The 22,373-nt window shown below is 45.4% G+C and overlaps 1 protein-coding gene across 1 annotated transcript; it reads left to right on the forward strand.

Moving 5' to 3' along the window:
* Positions 1 to 8,524: 8,524 nt before the first annotated feature.
* Positions 8,525 to 22,071, forward strand: LOC143420290 (E3 ubiquitin-protein ligase RNF103-like). Its single transcript, XM_076888096.1, has 7 exons — positions 8,525 to 9,163; positions 12,888 to 13,036; positions 15,430 to 15,545; positions 17,089 to 17,511; positions 17,603 to 17,735; positions 18,558 to 18,644; positions 19,633 to 22,071. The coding sequence occupies exons 1-7, from the start codon at positions 8,938 to 8,940 to the stop codon at positions 20,602 to 20,604; spliced, it is 2,106 nt and encodes a 701-aa protein (XP_076744211.1). The 5' UTR covers positions 8,525 to 8,937; the 3' UTR covers positions 20,605 to 22,071.
* The last annotated feature ends 302 nt before the right edge of the window (positions 22,072 to 22,373 follow it).

The raw sequence follows: 22,373 nt of genomic DNA on the forward strand, positions 1-22,373 counted from the left end.
GGTGAACGTCAGCAATAAAATGAGGGACGTTGAATTTGAAGCCAGGATGCTTCTTCAGTTCCCAGAGGCCGTGCCTCCTAAATTTCAGTGAGTCACATGTATACAGTCATTAACCCTGTAAGACCCAACCCATCAAACAGCCAGAAAATTCAGATTCTTTGGAACTGAGATGTTTATTAACCCTTTAAACAAAAGCCACAAATTAGTTCTTTGCTATGTCATGTTGTGTATGATTTACTTTTATTGTGTATCTATTTTTTGTATCACATTTGATACACTGGGTGTTTTTGGCAACTTTTTGTTAACGACAATGTCAACTTTAGACTAAAAAAGAGTTTTGTCCACAACATTTAGAAATTATAGCAAGTATTGATCATGTTGATGAGATCGAGGTCTCAGAAACTCATGTATGATACAAAGGCGGTTACAGGGTTAACAGTCCAGCTACAGTGTTTCAATATTTAAATGATGCTTTGAATATGTTTAACAGATAACTCTTATCATGTTTTTCTACAGAGCACCTAAACTCCTCCGTGTGGTGAAGGATTACGTTGAAATCCTGAAAAAGAAGCAGCAGGAACAGCATAACAGCAAACTGCTCACTGCGCAGGAGGTAGTGATCGGGGGAGTTCCCCGCGTTCTCCAGGGCTTCTGGGAGCTTCCTCCTCGTCCCCTCCTAAACATGGCCTCCCAGAGTCTAAGTATCCTCTCCACGAGTGTCACCAAGGCCACTTTAGATCGTGTCTCCAGGAGTCTCACGGCGATGGAAACACAGGCAGTCTTCACCCGCTCTATCCGAGACGATCTGGTCGACAGCATCCTGACGGAGATTAGACAGAAATTTCCTGAAGAAATTCTGTCTATCAAAGTTGCAAACTTTGCACCCGTGTTGCTGAAGACCATTGCTGATGTAGCAAGGATCCGGATATGTGAAATCTTTGAGCCCCCTTCAAGTCCTGATGTGAAGAGCACAAATGGAGAGCGCTCCTCTGACGGCCTTTCAATGGCAAATGTTCCACCAGCCGAAGGAGCTCTGTCAGAGAGTGTGCCAGAGCCCGACGTTCCCTGTGAGGAACTTCTTTCTGAAAGGGCATCCAGTCTGAGTACTCGAGACCTTACGATCGAAGGAGCTCTGTCAGAGAGTGTGCCAGAGCCCGACGTTCCCTGTGAGGAACTTCTTTCTGAAAGGGCATCCAGTCTGAGTACTCGAGACCTTACGATCGAAGGAGCTCTGTCAGAGAGTGTGCCAGAGCCCGACGTTCCCTGTGAGGAACCCTATGCCGAGTCCAAATCCTGTGTTGAAGGCGAAGATCATAAGATCAAAGGATCCTGTTCGGAAATTGGGCCGGTTCCTGATGTTCCCTTTGAGTGCTGGTCAGAGAAGTGGGACACGTGTCCGTATTTTATCAGAACGGGGAAAAGATGCAGAAAAGGGAAGGGGTGCGAAGGTTGCGATTCCTTACGGGTGTCCGACTCTGATTACGAGTCAGTTTGTGGGGTTCCTCGTCACATGCCTTTCCAGCCCTTCTCCCCGTTGTCCCAGGATAGATCCCAGAGCGTGCCCCTCCACTGGCAGAGGGTGCCATCCGTCAACTCCAGCCCAGCCTCCCTGGCAGGGTCCAGTCTCTCGTTACGAGCTCAGTATGACGTTGCTCAGTATTGTCGTTCTTGTCACACCTGTCAGATTAGTGGTAAGCCTAACCAAGTCATTCCACCCGCTCCATTACACCCTATTCCAGTTTTAGGGGAACCTTTTGAACACATCCTCATCGACTGCGTTGGTCCGCTCCCTAAAACAAAATCGGGTCACCAGTACCTCTTGACTCTGATGTGTGTTGCTACCCGTTTTCCCGAGGCAATTCCGTTGCGCACCCTTAAGGTTAAACCAGTTGTTAAGGCATTGGTGAACTTTTTCTCTATTTTTGGTTTACCAAAAGCTGTTCAAACTGACCAAGGCTCTAATTTCATGTCTAGGATTTTTGCTCAGGTTTTGCAGTCACTTGGCATTAAACATCGGAAATCTAGTGCCTATCATCCGGAGTCGCAAGGTGCGCTCGAGCGGTTTCATCAGACATTGAAATCGATGATGCGGAAATTTTGCCTTGAGTCTCAAAAGGAGTGGGATGAGGGGTTGCCGCTGCTTCTTTTAGCAGTGAGAGAAAGTGTGCAGGAGTCGTTAGGATTTAGCCCTGCTGAGCTGGTGTTCGGTCACACAGTGCGTGGCCCCTTGCGATTGCTTAAGGAGAACTTCCTGTCCGACACTGTTGCCCCTAAGGAAAATGTGTTAGACTATGTGAGCTCTTTCAGAGAGCGTTTGCATAAAGTGTGCGCAATTGCACGGGATGCTCTCAGTGCAACACAAGGTAGGATGAAGAGGAAGTTTGATGTGAAGGCTGTGCAGCGAAAATTTGAGGTTGGTGATAAAGTTTTAACACTTTTACCGGTCCCTGGATCTTCCCTCCAGGCCAAGTTCAGTGGTCCGTATACAGTGCAGGCGAAATTGAGTGACACGGATTATGTCATCGACACCCCAGAGCGAAGGAAAAAGTGCCGTGTGTGTCATATTAACATGATGAAGCCCTACTTTGCTGGTGGTGTGTCAACAGTTGCGACTGTGGGGGTGCCGGTTTCCGAAACTCGGTATGACCCAGTAGGTGACGATTTGGTTTTCGGTTGTGCTGTGGGCTGCGCACGACTTAGGAATTCTGAAATCCTACGTGATTTAAGGTCACATTTAACTGGGGTAGACGATGATGTCCGAAATGACGTGTGTCGGTTGATTGAAAATCATCCTAATCTTTTCTCGGACACTCCATCCTGTACCACCGTGTTGGAGCATGATATCGATGTGGGGGACCATCCTCCAATCAAACAACATGCCTACCGGGTGAATCCCACTAAGCGTGCTCTTTTCCAGACAGAAGTCTCTTATCTGTTGGAGAATTGTCTTGCTGTCCCTAGCTCTAGTGCGTGGAGTTCCCCATGTCTCCTAGTGCCTAAAGCGGATAAGACCCCACGGTTTTGTACAGATTTTCGGAAGGTGAACAGTGTGACCAAGCCTGACTCCTATCCTCTGCCCAGAATGGAGGATTGTGTTGATAGGGTCGGTTCTGCGACCTTCGTTACCAAGCTGGACTTGTTAAAGGGCTATTGGCAAGTTCCCCTAACATCACGTGTGGCCGAAATCTCTGCTTTTGTTACTCCTGACCATTTTCTCCAGTACACTGTCATGCCTTTCGGGTTGCGCAACGCTCCCGCCACATTTCAACGGCTCATGAATATCGTGCTGGGCGGCGTCTGCAAGTGTGAAGTGTATTTGGATGACATTGTCGTCTATTCAGACACCTGGTCAGAGCATATGGAGACACTCACTGATGTGTTCCATCGCTTGGAAAGGGCATCCCTCACCCTCAACCTCGCCAAGTGTGATTTTGGTAAAGCCATGGTAACGTACTTAGGAAAGCAGGTGGGTCAGGGGCAAGTGCGCCCTATCTCGGCCAAAATCCAGGCCATACTGGATTTTCCTGCCCCTCAGACTAGGCGTGAGCTTCGCCGTTTCCTCGGCATGGTGGGCTACTACCGGAGTTTCTGTCAAAACTTCGCGGACGTAGTCGCACCTCTCACTAGCCTCACTAGTGTGTTGAGACCTTTTGTGTGGACCTCTGCGTGTCGGAGTGCGTTCCGGGCTGTTAAGACTCTCCTGTGCAGTGCGCCAGTGCTGGCCGCCCCTGATTTTGCACGCCCTTTTAAGTTGGAAGTGGACGCCAGTGCAAACGGGGCAGGTGCCGTATTGCTGCAGGAAGACCATCATGGTGTGGATCACCCAATCGGCTATTTCTCAAAGAAATTCAATGTCCATCAGCGAGGGTACAGCACGATTGAGAAAGAGGCCCTCTCTCTGCTGTTTGCATTGCAGCATTTCGAGGTGTATGTCGGTGGCAGTCCCTCGCCTGTGATTGTTTATACCGACCACAATCCCTTGGTATTCCTGATGCGGATGCGGAACTCGAACCAAAGGCTGATGAGGTGGTCCCTCCTGGTGCAGGACTTCAATTTGGAAATCCGTCATAAAAAGGGCACAGAGAATGTGTTAGCGGATGCCCTATCCCGTGTTTTCCCTTAAACATGACTGTCCAAAACATCTACAAAGGAGATGTCTTTGATTTTGGGAAGGGGGGTGTTACGGCTGTGGCCATAAGAACACTGTGTGGGCTGTTTGTTCTGTCTCTTTACTGTGTTTAAGAGCTCTTTACAGGTCCCTCCCCTAAAGAAGAGTAGTGAGCAGCTGATTGGACCATGGAACAGGTGACCACATTCAAAAAGCCGCTCTGACAGCTCCAGAGAGAGAGAGAGAGAGAGTGTGGAACGAGCGAGTAGCCTGACAGCCGTCGCAGTCCTGACCCTGGTTTTCCCAGCCTGTGTTTATTTTGTGTATTTGTGGGAGTGTGAATTGTAAAAGCCGCTCCTAGTGCAGTAGCTGAGAGCTTAGGCACTCGTGGGCTGAAGCGGAAGGGGTGAGCTGCCTTTTCTTTTGGAATCGTTTTCTCCTGTTTTCTTGGTCAGGGAGCGAGGGATAGCTCTGTCATTTGTTTGTTCTTTTTTCTTTCTTAGGGTTTAGTTAGTCTTTTCTGGTGGGACTTAGTTGGTTTTGTTTATTATTTTGGCCTGGGCTCACCCTGGAGCTATGCTTCTTGTCCTTAAATAAAATCACTTTTTTTTACTCACAACTGGTTTGGATGTTTGGCTTGGGAACCAGGGCGGGGATTTGTCTCTCTCTCCTCCAACCTTATGTGCGTCCCTACCCGCCTAGACTAGGGGCGTAACAACATGACACAAAATATACCATTCACATCTGTGCCAAACTGAAACTCTGCTGTCAAAACCTAACATTCCTCTGTCAAATGTAACTCTGACAAAATGACACATACTTGCATCACATGCAGATCAGATCAGGGGCACACACTAGTCTACTTCATATAAAACACTGCAGTCTTTGATTGTCATTGGTTATTCTGAAGGCATATTTTCAGGAGACACAAACAACCAAAAAAGCAAATAGACCTCAGTATTGTCCACTGCAGCACCATGAATTCAGATCAAGCAAAAAAAAAAAACATAATACAGTAATAGAAAAAACACTATACTGTACACACAAAACATCATGACAATTGTGCATACGTGGGCTCATGGATCCCGCCGTCTGTTGGGGTCTGGCCACAGGACCTCATCGACATCGCAAGCAGTGTCTTCTCCCGCTGGGCACCGGGGAAAATATCCTCTTGCATGTCGAAACCATCCATGGATTGCTGTCACCTGACTGTCGCCGCTGGCCTGTTCCATTGCCTGCAGAAGAGGCATGCAGGCATGTGGTTGGCGGTCATATACTCGCCATCTCCAAGCCGAAAAAAATCCTCTATAGGGTTTAAAAAATGGTGAGTAAGGGGGCAAGTATACCACTTCAAATTGGCTGTGGTTGGAGAACCAGGCCTGGACCAGAGCAGCCCGATGGAAACTGACATGATCCCATATCACCACAAACCTGGGCTGATCTGCTCTGTTCTGTACAACTATATCATGGAGAGCATCTAGAAATGTGAGTATATGTTGGCTATTGTATGGACCTTTACATGGACAATACTGTATTGTCATGTAAAGGACAGTTACACGTACCCGTACATATTCAGTTCGGAGTCCTTTGACCCTGTCACTGGTCCTCTCAAATGGGACTCTGTAGAGCTGCTTCATGGTGATGCTGAGTTTTCCCAAGATGCATCTGATGGTGGTGATGCTCACATGGTTTATGTTGTTGAACACTCGCCTGTCTGCAAGTATTTGCTTTCGTAGCTGGTGGAGACGGATGGCATTGTCTGCCCTCACTAGGTCCACAACGGCGAGTTCCTGCTGTTGTGTGAACAGGCGTTGGCGTCCTGCCCCAGAAGGTCTTCGAGTCATTCTGGAGAAATACAACCACATGCTGTCATCGCTTTGCTTACTTTACTGTATATACTGTATCATCCACTGTACAACACTGTACTTCAATATAAGTAATCATGCTATGTTTCACAGAAACTACCACTTTGGCTGCAAAAGGAGCATTAGCACCCTGCAGTACCCTGCACACTTGATATGGTGATGTGATATACTGTAGAACAGTGCTATGAAAACCATCTGAGTAGAGTAGAAGGCAGAGAGGTGAAGACAGACCTGCTTTCTAGTCTGAATATTCTTATTACAGATGCCACTGTGAAGCAGCTTCGATGTGGGTGGACTCTCTGCCCAGCTTCCCTCATAGTCAGGCCGTGGTTGATGACATGGTCCACCAAAGTTGCTCTTATATCATCAGAAATATGGGTCCGTGCATGGCCTCTTCGACGACGACGACGACGACGACCTCCTCCTCCTCCTCCTCCTCTTCCTCCTCCTCCTCTCCCTCCATCCATGCTTACAAAGTTCTTGAATTGGCTAAACTGAGGGCTTTTTGTGGTTGGCTAATTGGTGTTCAGTTTTGCAAGTAAGTGCCTTCAGGTGTGTATTGAGTGGTTGCAATTACCCGATGTGTTTTGTATTTTGGATACATGTGTTTTCCAAATGGCACCCTGAAATTTCATTTTGTGAACGAAGTGTCTTATGTATGAAATAGAGTGTAGTATGCAGGACCATGTGTGTTGCATAATTGCAACTAGGGTGCAAAGCAGCGCTTTTGTTTAAGGTATGAGTACATGTGTTTGAGGTATGGTAACAAAAGCTTCAAGTTGTGTTACTTTAGTCTAAGCATGGCTTTATAGTGTTCAAGCAACGGGCAACAACTGTAAATGGGCTGAAATACAGCGAAACATTCACCTGACAGCCAAAGCACAGAACTGAAATTCACACAGAAGAACTTTGAAACCAGCTGAACAGCTTGAAAACGTACATAAGAAAAACTGTCTACTGGTAAAAGAAAAATTAGAACTAGAACACATCTGAGTGAATATTACAGTTTTTTCTGAATGCTTAAACCCTAACTGTGATTCTTACAGCACAATTCCTAAAACTATTACAGTTTTTCTCAAATGCTAAAACACATGTCACAAACGTTACCACCAGGTCCCCCAATGTCCAAACACAACACCCTTCTCTAAAGCTACATAAACACAACCACACCTTCCCACTGCAAAACTCAAACTCCCACACCAAGAGAGCAGCTCGAAGCTGTCAAAACTGTAAACACTATACACAGCATTACACACTACAGCAAAACAATTGAAAACACAATGCTCAATTTGTGAGAAGGTTCTTTGTTTCATAACTGCCAATGCATATTTTAGAAACTATACAGTAACGGATCGTCGTAGATCTCTGCAGAGGATTAGGCATTTAGATTTGTGAGTTTCATATGAGTAGTATAAATCTATGGAAAATCCTGCATGTACGTACACTACTGTAACACAACTCAATGCAAAAACAGAATCTATTGCACACAACAGTAATCTTGAAAACATGAACAGGGTGTGAAGTTTTTTTACGTTATTCACACCACACACACCACAATCACTGTGCGGCATCATGTCGCTGAGCTGTTGCTCGCATCTCGTCCGTAATGATGGTGCGAGGTTGTCTTGCTCTCCCTCCTGGACCTTCTCCTCTCCCATGTTGGCCTCCTCCTCTTCCTCGTTGGTCGCTCCTCTTCCTCCTCTCATTTGAACTCCTCTTCCTCATTGGCCTGCTCCTCTTCTTCCAGGGCCAGCTCTTCTCCCTCCTCTGCATCAGATTCCTCTTCCCCTGACTCTGCCTTCATCCATTGTGTTTGTTTGGAATCTTCAGCATACTGTGCACTCTGAACTTGCTTTTACATGTGGGTACAGCATTAGCAACAAGTGTCTTCAATTTTGAGTCATTGTGTGTAGTGACTGACGCCAGGTGTGTTCCCTGTGTTCAAAGATTGGTGACTGTGGCAAGCATTTTGCATCACATGGGCTTTCATTTGAGAATATGAGCAGAGTTGTTTTGCAACATGTGTTTTAGCAAGGAAAAATGTGTTTAGATTTATGAGTACAGAGGGTTGTGTTTTGTGAATTGTGTCTTCATGTGACATGTGTTTATGGTACTGGAATATGGTGGCTACATTTAGTAAATGTGTTTAGACTACTGGTCATTTGGGTTACAGGATTGGCTTTTGTGTTTTAACATTTGAGAAAAACTGTAAGTTACACTGTTACACCACTTCTTCCAAGTTGCTATGTTTGTGCTAATTATTAACATTTCTGCTGAATTACAATACTTCTGCTGTGTTGAACCATTTCTGCCAAGTTGTTACATTTGTGCTAAGTTGTTGTGCTTGAGCGAAACGATTACAAGTTTAGCTACTTTTCAAATGCTGACTTCAGCTTCTTCAGCTATTTTCAGCAGACAGCTGCAGCCTTACAGCGTTCACGCAGCATTTCCCTACTTAAGATATTTGATTTAACTTTTGTCTATTTACACTTTGACAGTTTCATTACTCTGTGTGTGTGTGTGTGTGTGTGGAGAAGGGGGGTATTACAAGCGTCAAGTGGAACAGGATATGACGCCATCTTCTCCGTGCACACAGCTGATCGGAGACAGAAACAATAACGGTCACACTCGTCATTACTGGCGATTTGTAACCCAGAGAATGTGAAGCACGGTGTTAGCATCCAGGCTCATACGCGGCTGACTGTCAGCGGAAGCTGCTGCAGTGGCGACGGAGAGCTAAAGACGCTTAGTTTTGTTACAGCAGAGGCCTACCTGCGATGCTAAGCTAAGTGCTGAGCTGTCACCGTTAGCACGGTAAACAGTTGGAGGAACAAGTGAGGGGGTCTTCCCAGCTGTAATTAGAGACGTTTGTGTGCCCGTGGCTGCTGCAGATGTGTGTGTAAGCCTGTCTGCTGATCGCAGCCTCTCGCAGACCTTCTCTTGGCGCTTTCGCTCAGCCGTAAGATGTGGTTGAAACTGTTCTTCTTGCTCTTATATTTCATAGTGTTGTTTACGTTGGCGAGGATTTTTGAGGCAGTAGTTTGGTATGAGACTGGTATGTTCGCTACGCAGCTCGTGGATCCGGTTACTCTCAGTTACAAGAAGTTAAAGACCATCCTGGAGTGTCGAGGGCTGGGATACTCCGGGCTGGTCGAGAAGAAGGATGTGAGCGAGCTGGTAGAGAAATCAGGTAAAGCCAGAGGCATCACACAGCCTTCATCATTAGTGGGTTCATGAGCTGCTGTTATTTTCTGTGTGTGTGTGTGTGTGTGTGTGTGTGTGTGTGTGTGTGTGTGTGTGTGTGTGTTTCTCAAGTTCAGGACTTTGAAACTGCAAAGAAGCGAACGGTTCTGATAGAGAGGGCAGGGCTCGCCATGAAGGGTCCTCACAAGGGTACGGCACCATCGAACGATTGCTTCTCCACAACATGGAAGCTTTTCTCAGGCATTGTAATAACCAAGCTGGGTAGGCAGACGAGTCAATACATTAAAACGGCTCTGAAAGACGTTGTAAATGGCACCGCAGGCCAAAGCATCAGCTCAGGGTTGATAAACAGGGGCTCTTAAGACAGGGTCAACCAGCCTGAGCACTGTGTGGATGACTACACGAATCTAATGCCCCACACATGGATACTCCAGAGCCTGGCATTAAACAAGGGTAATTATGTGCTAAAAACATTGATGAGGAAGTCAGGGGGATTGGAAGACAACACTGAAGGCCAACTCCAAGACAACCCCACACATTACCATCAGCTGTGAAATATACCAGCATTGTCCCCACTCCTGTTCTGCATAAGCCTCAACCATTCAGTCAGCTCAGGGTGGACACAGACACAGATTCAGCTGCTGAGTGACCATCAGCCACCTCCACTACATGGATGGCATCAATGTGTATGCCAGGAGCGAGATATCGACTCACCGGTCAGCCTCACCAGGATCTACAGCCAGGATACTGGGATGCCATTCAAACTGGATAAGTGTGGCCAACTGTTTGCAAAGAGAGGGAAAGTGATCCAGACTAAAGAGATGGAGTTGCACCAAGGCAGAATAGCATAGAGGACCGCTACCAGGGCCTGAGTATCCCATGGGCCAATGAGAACCATGAAGAAGATGCACAAAGGTCAACCATAGTCAAATACGTCAAGTAGATGGGACAGGTGCTGAAAGGCATAAGATTCAGCTCATCAGTACATGTTCCCTATCAGCCATCAGATACCCTGCTGGGATAACAAGCTGCCCGCAGGAGGAGATGAATGCCAGCGATGCCACTGAAACACCTCACAGAGTGTGTGTGTGTGTGTGCGTGTGTGTGCGCGTGCGTGTGTGTGCGTGCATGCGTGCGTGTGTGTGTGTGTGCGCGCGCGTGCGTGTGTGTGTGTGTGTGTGCGTGCGTGCGTGTGTGTGTGAGAACAAGTATCGAACATGTCACCTGTTTTCTAAGTAAATATATTTGTAAAGGTGCTATTGTCCGTCGTAACTCATCCACACGTGCGAAGAATCAAACCGTAGATGATCATGAATTATGTGTAATAATGAGAAATTAAGTCGTTTTGAAATGTTTCTGTAACCAAATCTGTTCTTATGTTTTCCACCAATAAGGTTGTGAGTGTCCTGCGAGAGCGCATTGATCTGACCTGTTGTAGATGTTTCTTGGACATCTTGGTATTGGAACAGGTTCTGATAGGCCATCAATGGGGAGCAGCTAATATGAGTTTGGGGGCAGGATTGTCTTCTAATTGATTGATCTCAGTTGGTGTGATGACTCCATGTCTGTAGCTGTAGTTGAATTTCTTTGCCGGTGTGGACTGGATCGGTGGTTCCTGACATTTGCTAACAATTTGATGTGTTTGCTCTTTTAAAATCATAATAACAGAAACGACCCAAATGACGTTTTTTCTTCGAGTCCTGCCTGTTTGCCAGCTGAAGTCATTTGTGGAGTTTTCTTTGCATCCTAAACACTTTTTCTGGAAGTTGTGGCTGTAATTTTTGTTTTGCTACCTGGTTTCAACTGAATCCTTCATTCTTCAGGTCTTAGTTTGAACACTGCTGATACAGTCCCTTGGGTAGATTTTGATTTTCCAGCTTTATAAAATTCAATCAGTCATCGGTAGGATTTCTTTGTCAGCCACTTACACTGCGTCGGTGGCTTCCAGTGTGTGTGTCTTTGCTGTTCCTTGGACTGCACTCTTCACAACAGTAGCTCAGCGTTCCAACATCTGGAACGAGTCACTTGTATTGCAGCTGGAGATAGCGTTTGTGTTGTACCTTGTCTATGACAAGGGGAAGCCAGGGTGTCAGGTAGCCAACTATCGGAACTGGAGAAAAGTGTGATGAAGAAAAGTGTGCCCATGTCTGAGGCTTTGGAAACTGCTAACCTCCTGAAGAGTCCAGTATACCAGAGATATAGAGTCCAGGAGAATAAACCAGCTTTTCTGCTCAGTGTTAGGGGAACAATATGAGGACAGCTCCACTGAGACTGGAAGGGCACATGGGACAAGGATGCAACACATAACAATGCTTAGACCGCAGCAGTGGAATGCTTAAAAATGTACACGATCAATAGGAGTCCGAATGACAGGCCAATGTTATTGCTGTTATTGATCTTAGTGGATCAGTGAGCTGATCTCTCATTCACTCCTAGCATGCAGCTCGATGTCATCCATGCACAGGAGGTGGATAACAGTTGCTCTGTTCTGTAGTTGGTTTCTGTAGCCAGTAATGCAGAACAGCAGTGGAGGTCATCTCCTTTGTAAATCCTGCACTTAATAGCAATGGCTGACGAAGTGGCATCATCAGGACATCAGTGGGATGTGGCAAACAGCACTATAGACCAGCCTCAAGTGAACGGCACACGTTGCCACCTCCTGTACATGGATGACATCGAGCTGCATGCTAGGAGTGAATGAGAGATCAGCTCACTGATCCACTAAGATCAATAACATCAATAACACTGGCCTGTCATTTGGACTGGAGACGTGTAGGAGGATGTAACACAAAGGGGGAAGGTGATCAGAACTGAGGGGATTGCACATTGCAGGCAGAGAATGTAGCTGTGATAGTCCCACAGTCAGATGGGAACCATGAAGAGGCTGTTAGGAAAGCTGCAACCACCAAACACCTGCAGAGACGAGTCCTGAGGAGTCGGCTGAACGGGAAGAACAAGATCCAACCAATCAACACCTGCCGGCTGTCAGATGCAATTTCAATTTTATTTATATAGCGCCAAATCACAACAAAAGTTGCCTCAAGATGCCCTGCTGGAACAATATAACTGTTTGAAGCCTCTGGCGTCAATACAAGAAAGACGTGGAAGCTGAAGGCGACAGTGACCTCCGTGGTCATCGGAGCACTCGGGCGGAGTTCTCCATACCTGGGCAGGTGGCTCCAGCAGATCCCAGGAATGACATGAGAGATCAAGAGCACAGTCCTAGGAACAGCAAAGATACTGCACAGGACAAGCTCCTCTTCTGACCACGCTCGAAGAATAAAGACGCAGGATGAAGAATTAGGGTTTGTTTTTTTATTTTTTTAAATAGTATGAGAGGGAGAAATTTATAGATACTGTTCATTTCGTCATATGACTGGCACAACACCGGTTCATCCTTTGATTTAGGTCCCTTATTTCTGTTTGCTTGATTCGTAGGTCAGCGTTATGTGGCTTATCAAAGAAGGAGAAAAAAAGCAACTTCCTTTGAAAATGGTTCTGTACAAAAACTGGACTGAAGAGTGAAAAATGTTTGTACTCAAGACCACTTTAACTGTCCCGGCCTTGGATGTGACACAAAAACAAACATGAGGTGGTTCAAGAACTTTGCGCAGTGTGTGTATGTAGTCTTTGCCTGTACGTAGACCACTGCTGTATGGATGTCAAGTATCAGTGCTCTTTAAAAGCTGCTGCACTTTGCTCTGTCACAGGAGAGCTGACACAGGGGGAGCTGTACTCGGCCATAAAGAAGCAGAAGGAGCAGACAGAGGCCGACGGCTCCAGCACCACACACTTCAGTGGAGAGGTGCACTTCTATGAATTAGTAGAGGACACTAAAGATGGGATCTGGTTAGTTCAGGTAAAAGCACATTCTCTGTTAAACCTGTCAGTGGTGAATGATTAAGTGTCCAAAAAAAGAAACTTACAAGCAGCAGCAGCAGCAGCAGCCGGGTGTTGCTACTCAAATGCGTTTGATGAATTAATCTTTAGAAAGTGTGACCACCTCCATTAAAGCAAACATATGGGTAGTTTGTCGGTCTGGAGCTTTCAGGGGTATTAATGTAAAGCAAAGGAGGAAATGCATTAGTAAAGAATTAACTGCTGCTGCCTATGAGAAAGGGTTTATTTATCTGTTTATATATAAGGAACCCCATTAGCTTCCACGGTAGTGGTTGCTAGTCTTCCAGGGGCCCGAGCCATCAAGTATAAGCTAATAAAACATTACACAATAAAGTAGATGCAAAAATCTCCTCATAATTTAGCTCTTACATCCACAGTGAGGTTGTAAGCATGTAAACATCAATAACACTGAGGCACAACATTGGCCTCCTACAATGTTTACAATAATTAAAAACTGTGAATAGGCTTTTATGTTTTTAAACTAGCAGTAGCAGCCAGTGCTCTCATTGTGTGAGGCTGTTTATTCCACTTTAAAGATGCTCCGAATATAACAGAGTTTTTCAAAACTGACCTTTGGCTCGAGGAGTTACTGCACTGCAGTCGTGTAGCATAATTGTGTATCTTATCTGGAAGTCCAAGTAAGCCATGGTGTAATTTAGCTTGTACTGGAAGGTTTATTCTGCATTTGATCGATGCTGGTATAGTATGAACATCTTAACACTAATGCGGTCGCCTTATTCTGGACTAACCGAAGTCTGTTGAGGTCTGTCTCACACGCTGCTGACCAGATGATTGAACAATAACACTAGTGCGTTAATAACATCCTTCATGACAGAAGAAGTGATGTAGAAAGATCAGCGGCGCCCTGCCCCATGTTCTTAACAACAGTCTTTATGCTGAGACCATGAGAGGTGGTGATTTATGGTGACACCAAGTACTCTGATCTGGGTGACCTGTTCTAATATTGATCCAGCTATGGAAAGGCTCAGGGTGTAGTTGGGTGTAGTTATAGTTACTCACAAGTGACATCAAAGAAATCTTCTTTTGCTGCCACAGGACCTGGAAGCCTCGCAGTTACTGAGGTGACCATGACGTCAACATAGCATAGCATAATTATTCTTTAGTCTAATATGAGCACATCTGTTTGACAGCTAAAAGTCACTGTGTCCGTTCAGAGCTTCAGAACCCAAAGTGTACTGCAAAAGCAACCCAAGACTTTCTGCAGGCAAAGAAATGTTCTTCAGTGGACAAGTCGGTCACCCTAATGAAGAATAAGGTTGAGTTACTGAAGACAAGATTGAAAGGAGAGATCCACAAACAAGCAGCAGCTGGAGATTGTTTTGGTAGTTGACTAATCTGCTAATTTTCTTTCATTATTCGATTACTCAACAAATATTTCAATAACTCTGATCTCCGCCTCTGTGGGCAGTCCTCCAGTTCTTCACCTGTTGTCCAGTTGTCTCAAAATAGGAAATGTATTAATTTGAAAATAATAGAAATGTATTTAATATTTACTCAGTAGGTCTATCAGAGTGAAAAATGAAATGAATCAAAATATTAGGTGATACAAAATATGGTTACAGAGTAGCAGCAGCTGCCCCTCGAGCCCGCTGCACCACCCCTCCACTGCAGGGAGCCAGAGACCACGCCCCGCCACGCCCCCGCCACGCCCCTGCCACGCCCCCGCCACTAAATGTTTTCAAAATCTGGCAAAAACTTGTTTCAAAGCAAAAATGTATATTTGCAGTCAGTCTGAGTGTGTGTATGTTAGTCAGCTAACAAACTGAATAAAAGTTTGTACATCCAAAGCTGCATGCAGCTCCACTGCTGCATGCAGCTCCACTGCTGCATGCAGCTCCACTGCTCTGAGATGGTGGATGTAAACGTTCACATCCCTGCACTGAAATTAAGTTCTTTAGGAAATTCAAGTAAAGTATTAGTTGGCATGTTAATCAAAAATAATGTGCTTTACTATTTTTCTGCTGCTTTTTTTGTAAATCAGGAAGTTTGAAATTTTAGCAATAACAATAATAATATTTTAGCATTAAAAATATTGTAATTCTAGAACTGAACTTGTGCTTGCTGGTGTAAACTATTTTAGTAATTACCCATACTGGGAGTTTAGGGCAGCTGTGGCATAAATCAAAGTAAATGCATGGGAAATGGCTGCACTGTCACAACAAAGCTGGTGCAAAGAGACAAAAGAAGCGACGTCGGTTCGCCCACAGTGACAGTCTCACTGGAACATGGAAGCCTTTTGTAATAAAGTGGGTTTAATCTGCAAATCATATTAAAAGCTGATTGTCCAGCACTACCAATGTGACCGTATCATGTCCCTGTGTGTGACGGCAGGTCATTGCTCAGGACCGGGAAGCTCTGCTCAGCCAGTCCAACTGGGGGAAGATGGTACAGAAGGTGTCCCAGTTTGGTATCAGAACTGGAACCTTCAACTGCTCCAATGACTACAGGTGATATGCTGTTACTCCACAGAAAGAGACACTACGGAAGTTGAACAACAGTTACACAATCTGACAGTCACACTAGGAAAGAACATGGTGGAAGGCTGCACCGCGACCCTGTGCAGTGATCCTGCAGTCTTTGAAGTGGTTGCTTTGAAGACGGGGACCAAGTCTAGGACCAGGTCTGTGACTTCCAGCCAGTGACCATCTTCAAAGCAACTACCATGCCACAATAGTGACAATATGGCGATAACACACGGTGTTGAAAATCACAGATGAGTTTGAATTTCAGTGACCTCAACCTCAAGGTCAGAGGTCAGTTGAGTTTCATTCATTTTTATTCATATAGTGCCACGTGGTGGGGCGGCTGTAGCTCAGGAGGTAGAGCAGGTCATCTACTGGCTCCAGTCTGCATGTCAAGTATCCTTGGGCTAACTAACTAACCCCAGGTTGCTCTCGGATGCATCCATCGGAGTGTCAGTGTGTGTGAATGTGGCGTGTTGTATAGAGCGCTTTGAGTCCTCCAGGAGAGCAGAAAAGGTCGATATAAGAATCAGTCCATTTGCCATTCACCACGTCACAACAACAGTTGCCTCAGAGCGCTTGGGTCATGTTTTCTGAAAGTGTTGTGAACGAGGCAACAATGGATGCCTCAGGTGTATCTACCAGGAGGCTGAGATAATACGACGATCACCTAAAATAACTAAATACTGTTACTCTGTTGATGCAGGTTTACAAAAATTCACGTTAAACAAATACAAATTTATATAATTATTCATATAAACTACTAACAGAGTCCAGGCAGAACCTGACACATCTGAAACAGGAATTCCTCCACAGGACGGCGGTTTGACTGCAGCAGGTGCTCAGCAGCTGTGGAGCACAATCAGATGTTCACAGGTTGACAACCGGCTGACGTGAGTCCTGTACTGCAGGAGGACATGTCGCAGAGTAGTTGTGCTCATTGGCACAGATGGATTCGGACTGATTGTATGCTGGGAAACTGGTTTCCTCCCAGCAGACAGCGTGAAATCAGCAGTGTTTGCTCACCTTCAGTTGGAGATGTTCTCCAACAGCAAAGATTCACTGTGCCACCAGCTTGGTCACGAGGAGCATTTATTGAAAAGCTGTTTTAGTTTCATTGACCTCTCAAAGCCACTTCATCCTTTTTTTTGCACAAACCAGGACATGATCAATGTTTCCTAGTTTGAAGGACAGGATCTGATTGGACAGCTAAACTAAAACAAGCTGAAGTTCTTTGCTGTCAGAAGAACCACTCAGAGATGAAATGTTGCTGTCACGGTCTTTGTGATGTGTGACATGTGCTGTTGGCAAACCCACTCTGACTACAGGGACTGGATGCAGTCCACTACATGTTCAGACACACCCTCTGCCACACAGCAGCACAACTACGACGTACTGTATAACAGCGCTGGTATGTCGTGGAGCAGCAGTGGGGCCATAAAGCTGAGCGGTTCCAGTGGGACAGATGAAACTGCATGTAGATTTGACCTGCTGTGGATCACTGTTGGTTATGTCTTCTGTGTGCTAGGTCGTGCATCAAGCGTGGCTGGCAGCGCTCCACCCTGATCATGTCGGTTCCCCAGACTTCAGCATCAAAGGGCAAAGTCATGCTTAAAGAGTACAAAGGGAGTCGGGTTGAAACTGAGCAGATCTTCCGCTGGATGACCTCACATGTGGCTCATCGAATCAAAACCCTGCATCATTCTGAGCAGCTGGTGGAGGAGTGGCGTTCTGACCCAGCTCATCCACTGAAAATGTTTCTGTTTGCCCGCCTGGCCCAGCCGCCGGCCTTCTTCTCCTCGCTGTCTGTTAAGTTCACCGGCAGGATCGAGTTCATCTTTGTGGATGTGCGTCGTTGGGGTAACTATAGCAGCCTATCAGAGATTGGTGTGACACGCAGCCCCGCCTACATCCTTAAGATGCCTGAGGGCATATATCACTATGGCAACAGGTGATGACTGTTAATGAGGATGTCTGATTTTTTTAAAAGCACGTTTTTTATGTAAAGAAATTAAACTGCAGTCTGTGTTTCGTCCCCAAAGCACCGGGGAGTTCCTGTCCCTCGCTGCCATGGATACGTTCCTGCGTTCGGTCCAACCAGAGGTCAACGATCTGTTTGTCTTCAGTTTGGTCCTCATCAACTTGCTGGCCTGGATGGACCTCTTCATTACACAGGTCACTGTTTCAGTCTTCCTTAGTTGTAGAGGTGAAAGGGGACAAAAAGCCTCTACTCTCTACTTTGTGTTTTTACTTTACATTTACTATGTTCTACTCGAAGTTTACTTGTTCGTGCGCTACATTCATCTGACAGCTTTGATGCTTCTAGCTACAGTTACATTAGCTCAGCCTAACTACACATGCTGTCTGTGCTGCTTCATAGACCTGCACAGGAACAGGAAGTTTCTCCCAGAAATGCAACAGTTGTCCTTTTCTTTCTTCTTCCTGCCAATATTATTGTTATTACTGTCAAGTCTGAGTTTCTTCCTACAAATGATTTCAGACAGCATACACAATCAACTTTTCTTCAATCCACAATGTTATTTTCATAATAAAATAAATTATTCAGCTTTACAGTTTTCCCCACATTGCATTGAGTTACAGTTCTTCTCTCATTGAAACAAATAAAAAGTTTTCTAGTACTACAGAGATGCACAGGGAATTACCTGAAAAACTGCCATGCGCCTGTCTTTACCTGGAGTATTTTAGCTGTTAGTAAGCATGCATGTTGTCCATGACCAGCTCGGTTATACGTGATGCTGATTGGCTGATCCCTGGCCACTTGTCTGGTGCATCTTCAGTCCTGTTACAGACCTGTACGTCACTGTAAGATATCCTGACTGAACAGCTCTCTTCAGCTCTTACTGCAACATCTCCAAACCTGATGTTACTTTCTTTCCTTCTGTGTTCGGGTTTTGTTGCATTGTCTTTGGTCTTCTAGCTTCCAGGTCATGTAGTGCTGTTCTGAAATTCTGATGTGAATCGTTAACATGCTTTCAGGGAGCAACCGTGAAACGATTTGTAGTTCTGATCCGAACACTTGGGACCTACAACTCCATACTGCTGGTTTCCTGGCTGCCAGTTCTGGTAGGGAATCATCGGCACCACTCAGTCCTCACGCCTGACGTTTTTCTTGTGTTAAGCATTTTACTTTCAATTGCTGCAGTAAAGAAAAAAAGACTGAACGAGAGCTAAACAATAACGATTTATTTACATAATTTTAAAAAAGTGGTTTTTAGCAGTCATCTAGATTTAAGGCAAATCTTCTGTGATTTATTAAACATTTATTAAAAGTCATTAATACAAAAATACTGAAAATCCATTTTAATACTGATTGAAATGAATATTTGGACGGGCACAGGGAGCGTGCTTCGTGTCCGCAGGAGGAGGCCTCTCCTACTTTATGCTAACTAATGAAGATATTAGTGTTTCCATTTTAGTGGAAACACTAATATGTTTATAAAGTTTTCTGATTTTCTTCTTATAAATAGATTTATAAATGCTTGGATTATTGTACTACAATGTAATGTGCTGTTCAGGGCGACTTAAAGTGAGTGAGTTTTCACTTTTAATGGTTAGCCAACTTAAATCTCTAAAACATCTGTTCCAGTGCATTTGCAGTTAAGCTGCATTCATTTGCACACATATTACTTACATAAATTTAAAAAATAGGAGGGACTTTCAAATTAAAAGCGACAAAATTACAATTTTCCACAAAATCACAATAAACAGCCGTCCACTGTGGGCGTTTCCTGGAGAATGTTGGTGGATGAACCGGACCTTTACCTGTCGTTCCAACCAAAGGCCTGCATGTGGCCTGCAGGCCTGCACGGTGCCCAGTTTTACATCCACCAGGACATCACGGAGCATTTGCCCTCGTTAGCCTTCATGGCAGTGAATCAAGTACAGTGCAGTTACTCCACAGTAACCAGGGCTGTGTGTCGCACTTTACTGCATTCGTATCAGAGAGAATCCAAACTGCTCTGACAGTATGTAACAACAGACTGCATGTTCTGTTTTACTGAGTAAAACTGTTAATAATTGTCACTAATCCCTGCCTGCTCACTCTCTCCAGGCTCTCCTTCAGCTGCCCTATCTGGACCTTCTGCACGGCTACAGTCTGAAGCTGCTGCGTTATGCTGACACCACTACACTAGCCAGCCTAGTGAGAGCTGACTGGACCTTCTACTCATCCCACCCAGCTCTCTTCCTGTCTACCTACCTAGCCCACGGCCTGCTCGTCGACTACTTTGAGAAGAAACGGCGCTGTGGTACCAGGAGCCAAGAAGACAGCCGTACAAACCTGGAGTGGCTGGCCAGTCTGTGGGACTGGTACACTTCCTACCTGCTCCATCCAATTGCATCACTACAGCAGTTTCCGTCTGACCACTCAGAGTGGGAAGATGATCCTAACTTCTTATTTGAGCATTTGGCTTTTCCTGATCTGTGGCTTCGTCCGTTAGTAAACATGGATTACATCAAAACGCTGCCGACCTGGAGGCTCAGAGCAGCTGGTCAGTCCGGGTCGGAGGCCTGTTGTGAAAAGGCGGATGAAGAAACACGTAGTCAACATTCAGACGAAGAGAGGAAGGAACCTCCACATGGTAGCAGCAGCCACAAGAGATCACTATGTAGTGTGAACTTCAACTCACAGCTTCCTGCGTGCGGCGACGTGGACGCCAGCGGCGGCCGTCAGTGTGCGTGTGCTGCTGAATCATCCGGGAATGGAAGCTCGCTGTCAGCTGACAGGGCGGTGAAGGATAACTGCGTCGTGTCTGACTGTGTTTCTAACCATCAACACTGTGATTGGTCAATGTGGCCCTGTGACATGCTTCAGTGTTCAGAATGTGTGGTTTGTCTGGAGACCTTTGTGAGCGAGGAGGTACTGATGGGGCTCCCCTGTGGCCACGCCTTCCACCAGCAGTGCATTGTGGTATGGTTGGCAGCGGGCAGACACTGCTGTCCAGTATGTCGCTGGCCCAGCTACAAAAAGAAACAGCAGAGGGCTGCTCAGAGTAGTTCTACTGACAACACAGTGCAGGACTGATGAGATGGCCTTCAGCTATCGATGGTGACAGTTTCTCCTCTTCGTGTCTCTTCAGACTCTCTAACCATCAAGAACAATTAAGAAGGAAACGTGGTCGGTAAGCGTGATTAGGGCGGCGTTATTATGAGCCATTAGTAATCTTTGCTTCCATTCCTGTTGATGAGCTGGGCTGTCAAAGCCCAGCTTCAATGCTTCTTATCTAGACGGGACGTTGACTCTCACAGTAACCATGTGTGTAGCCACAATAAACAATGTAGTGCAGTGAAAACATTTTTAATTTTGCTTTGTCATTCTTAAAGTTTGGATGTTGTCAGTCTGAGAGAAAACGTAATCGCCCCAATAACGCTACCAGCTGGATTTCTGTCAGGACGATAAGCTGAATGCATCAGAAGACATTTGTACAGAAATCTATGTAGACTGTGCTTCGTCCTGTGTCATCTGCACCTGCAGCAAAGAAGGCCTTTGCTTTGTGTTTGCATTTTGTCCTGAACTGTATGAAATGAAATGGCTTTGTCTCCTGCACACTGGTCACCATAGGAGAGGAGCAGAATTCAAATAAATTAATTGGATATAATTGCTGAGAAGCACTTTCCTGTAACTCTGACCGTTTTCCCCAAGAAACATCTGGAATTATTCAGATTAAACTTTGTCTCCTGTCTGTTGCAATATTTCACCAACACAGATTATGGTCAGAGGTCTCACACAGTGAACAGCTGTTGATGTGCATGCAGGGCGACAGGACTGACTCTGACTGGAGCCCTTTGAACTGGTCACCTGAAAATGAGGCTTTGGTGTTTGTGAGCTGATTCAGAGTAGCAGTAAAGTGTGACCAGTTCTAGACTTCGTCACTATCGTTTACCTTGATTTTCTTTGTGGTCTCTGAAGACTAAACCAAAGCAAATGTCACAAAATTGGGGTTCATATGTGCGAGAGCTGAAATAAGGTTCGTTGCATGCTTCAGAGACGAGTCATGTTTGGAGTAAACTGTGTGGGTGATCACACCGTCTTACATCCACTCTAAGAACACTCAAGCAACACCGCTAACCTGATGGCTGCGCCTATGATCAGAGTAAGCAGTACCAGCTGTGCACAGTCCCACCCAGGACAGATAGTTTCAGCTTTTACCAACTAAGAGCAAGACGAGACCCCCTGTTATGGGACCACAACAGCTGCATTGTCTGGGAGTTTTTAGACTCTCAATCTTCAAAAGAATTCTGTTTTGTATGATATAAATATGTTATCACAGGTATGCCCTGATCAACTGAACCCAAACTATCTGCCTAGTATTTTTTTCCTAACATGCTCAGTGCTTTGACCCGAGCAGTTTTCCCATCAAACAACATTTATTATCCTGCTAGTTTTAGCTGCTGCACCACGGTGGGCGCTATAGGTCTGCAACAGTCTGTGGGTGGATGGATGCAGGGTTTCCCTGGCAAATATTGTATTGTAATTAAAAGATTAACGTTATTCATCTCTCAGTGGTTATTTGGTGTAGTTAATCAATACCAAACTTGCATGTGGTTGCAGAAGCGTGTGTGTGTGTGTGTGTGTGGTTAAAACCAGCTAAACTTTTTGCAGCTGGTAACAAAAACACAGGTGAAACTAACTGATCGTTAATGGTCACGTACATACCCCTGCTCTGGCTCACCTGTGTGTCAGGTTTCATCTCAAGCCACTGCAATATTCCTTTGATGTTAAAGTACAGTTATGCTCTAATTCATCCTGGTTAATTGAATATAATATGTATGACGAGTACAGTGAATGCATCA

Source organism: Maylandia zebra, linkage group LG2 (genome assembly GCF_041146795.1).
Source record: "Maylandia zebra isolate NMK-2024a linkage group LG2, Mzebra_GT3a, whole genome shotgun sequence".
Lineage (NCBI taxonomy): Eukaryota > Metazoa > Chordata > Actinopteri > Cichliformes > Cichlidae > Maylandia > Maylandia zebra.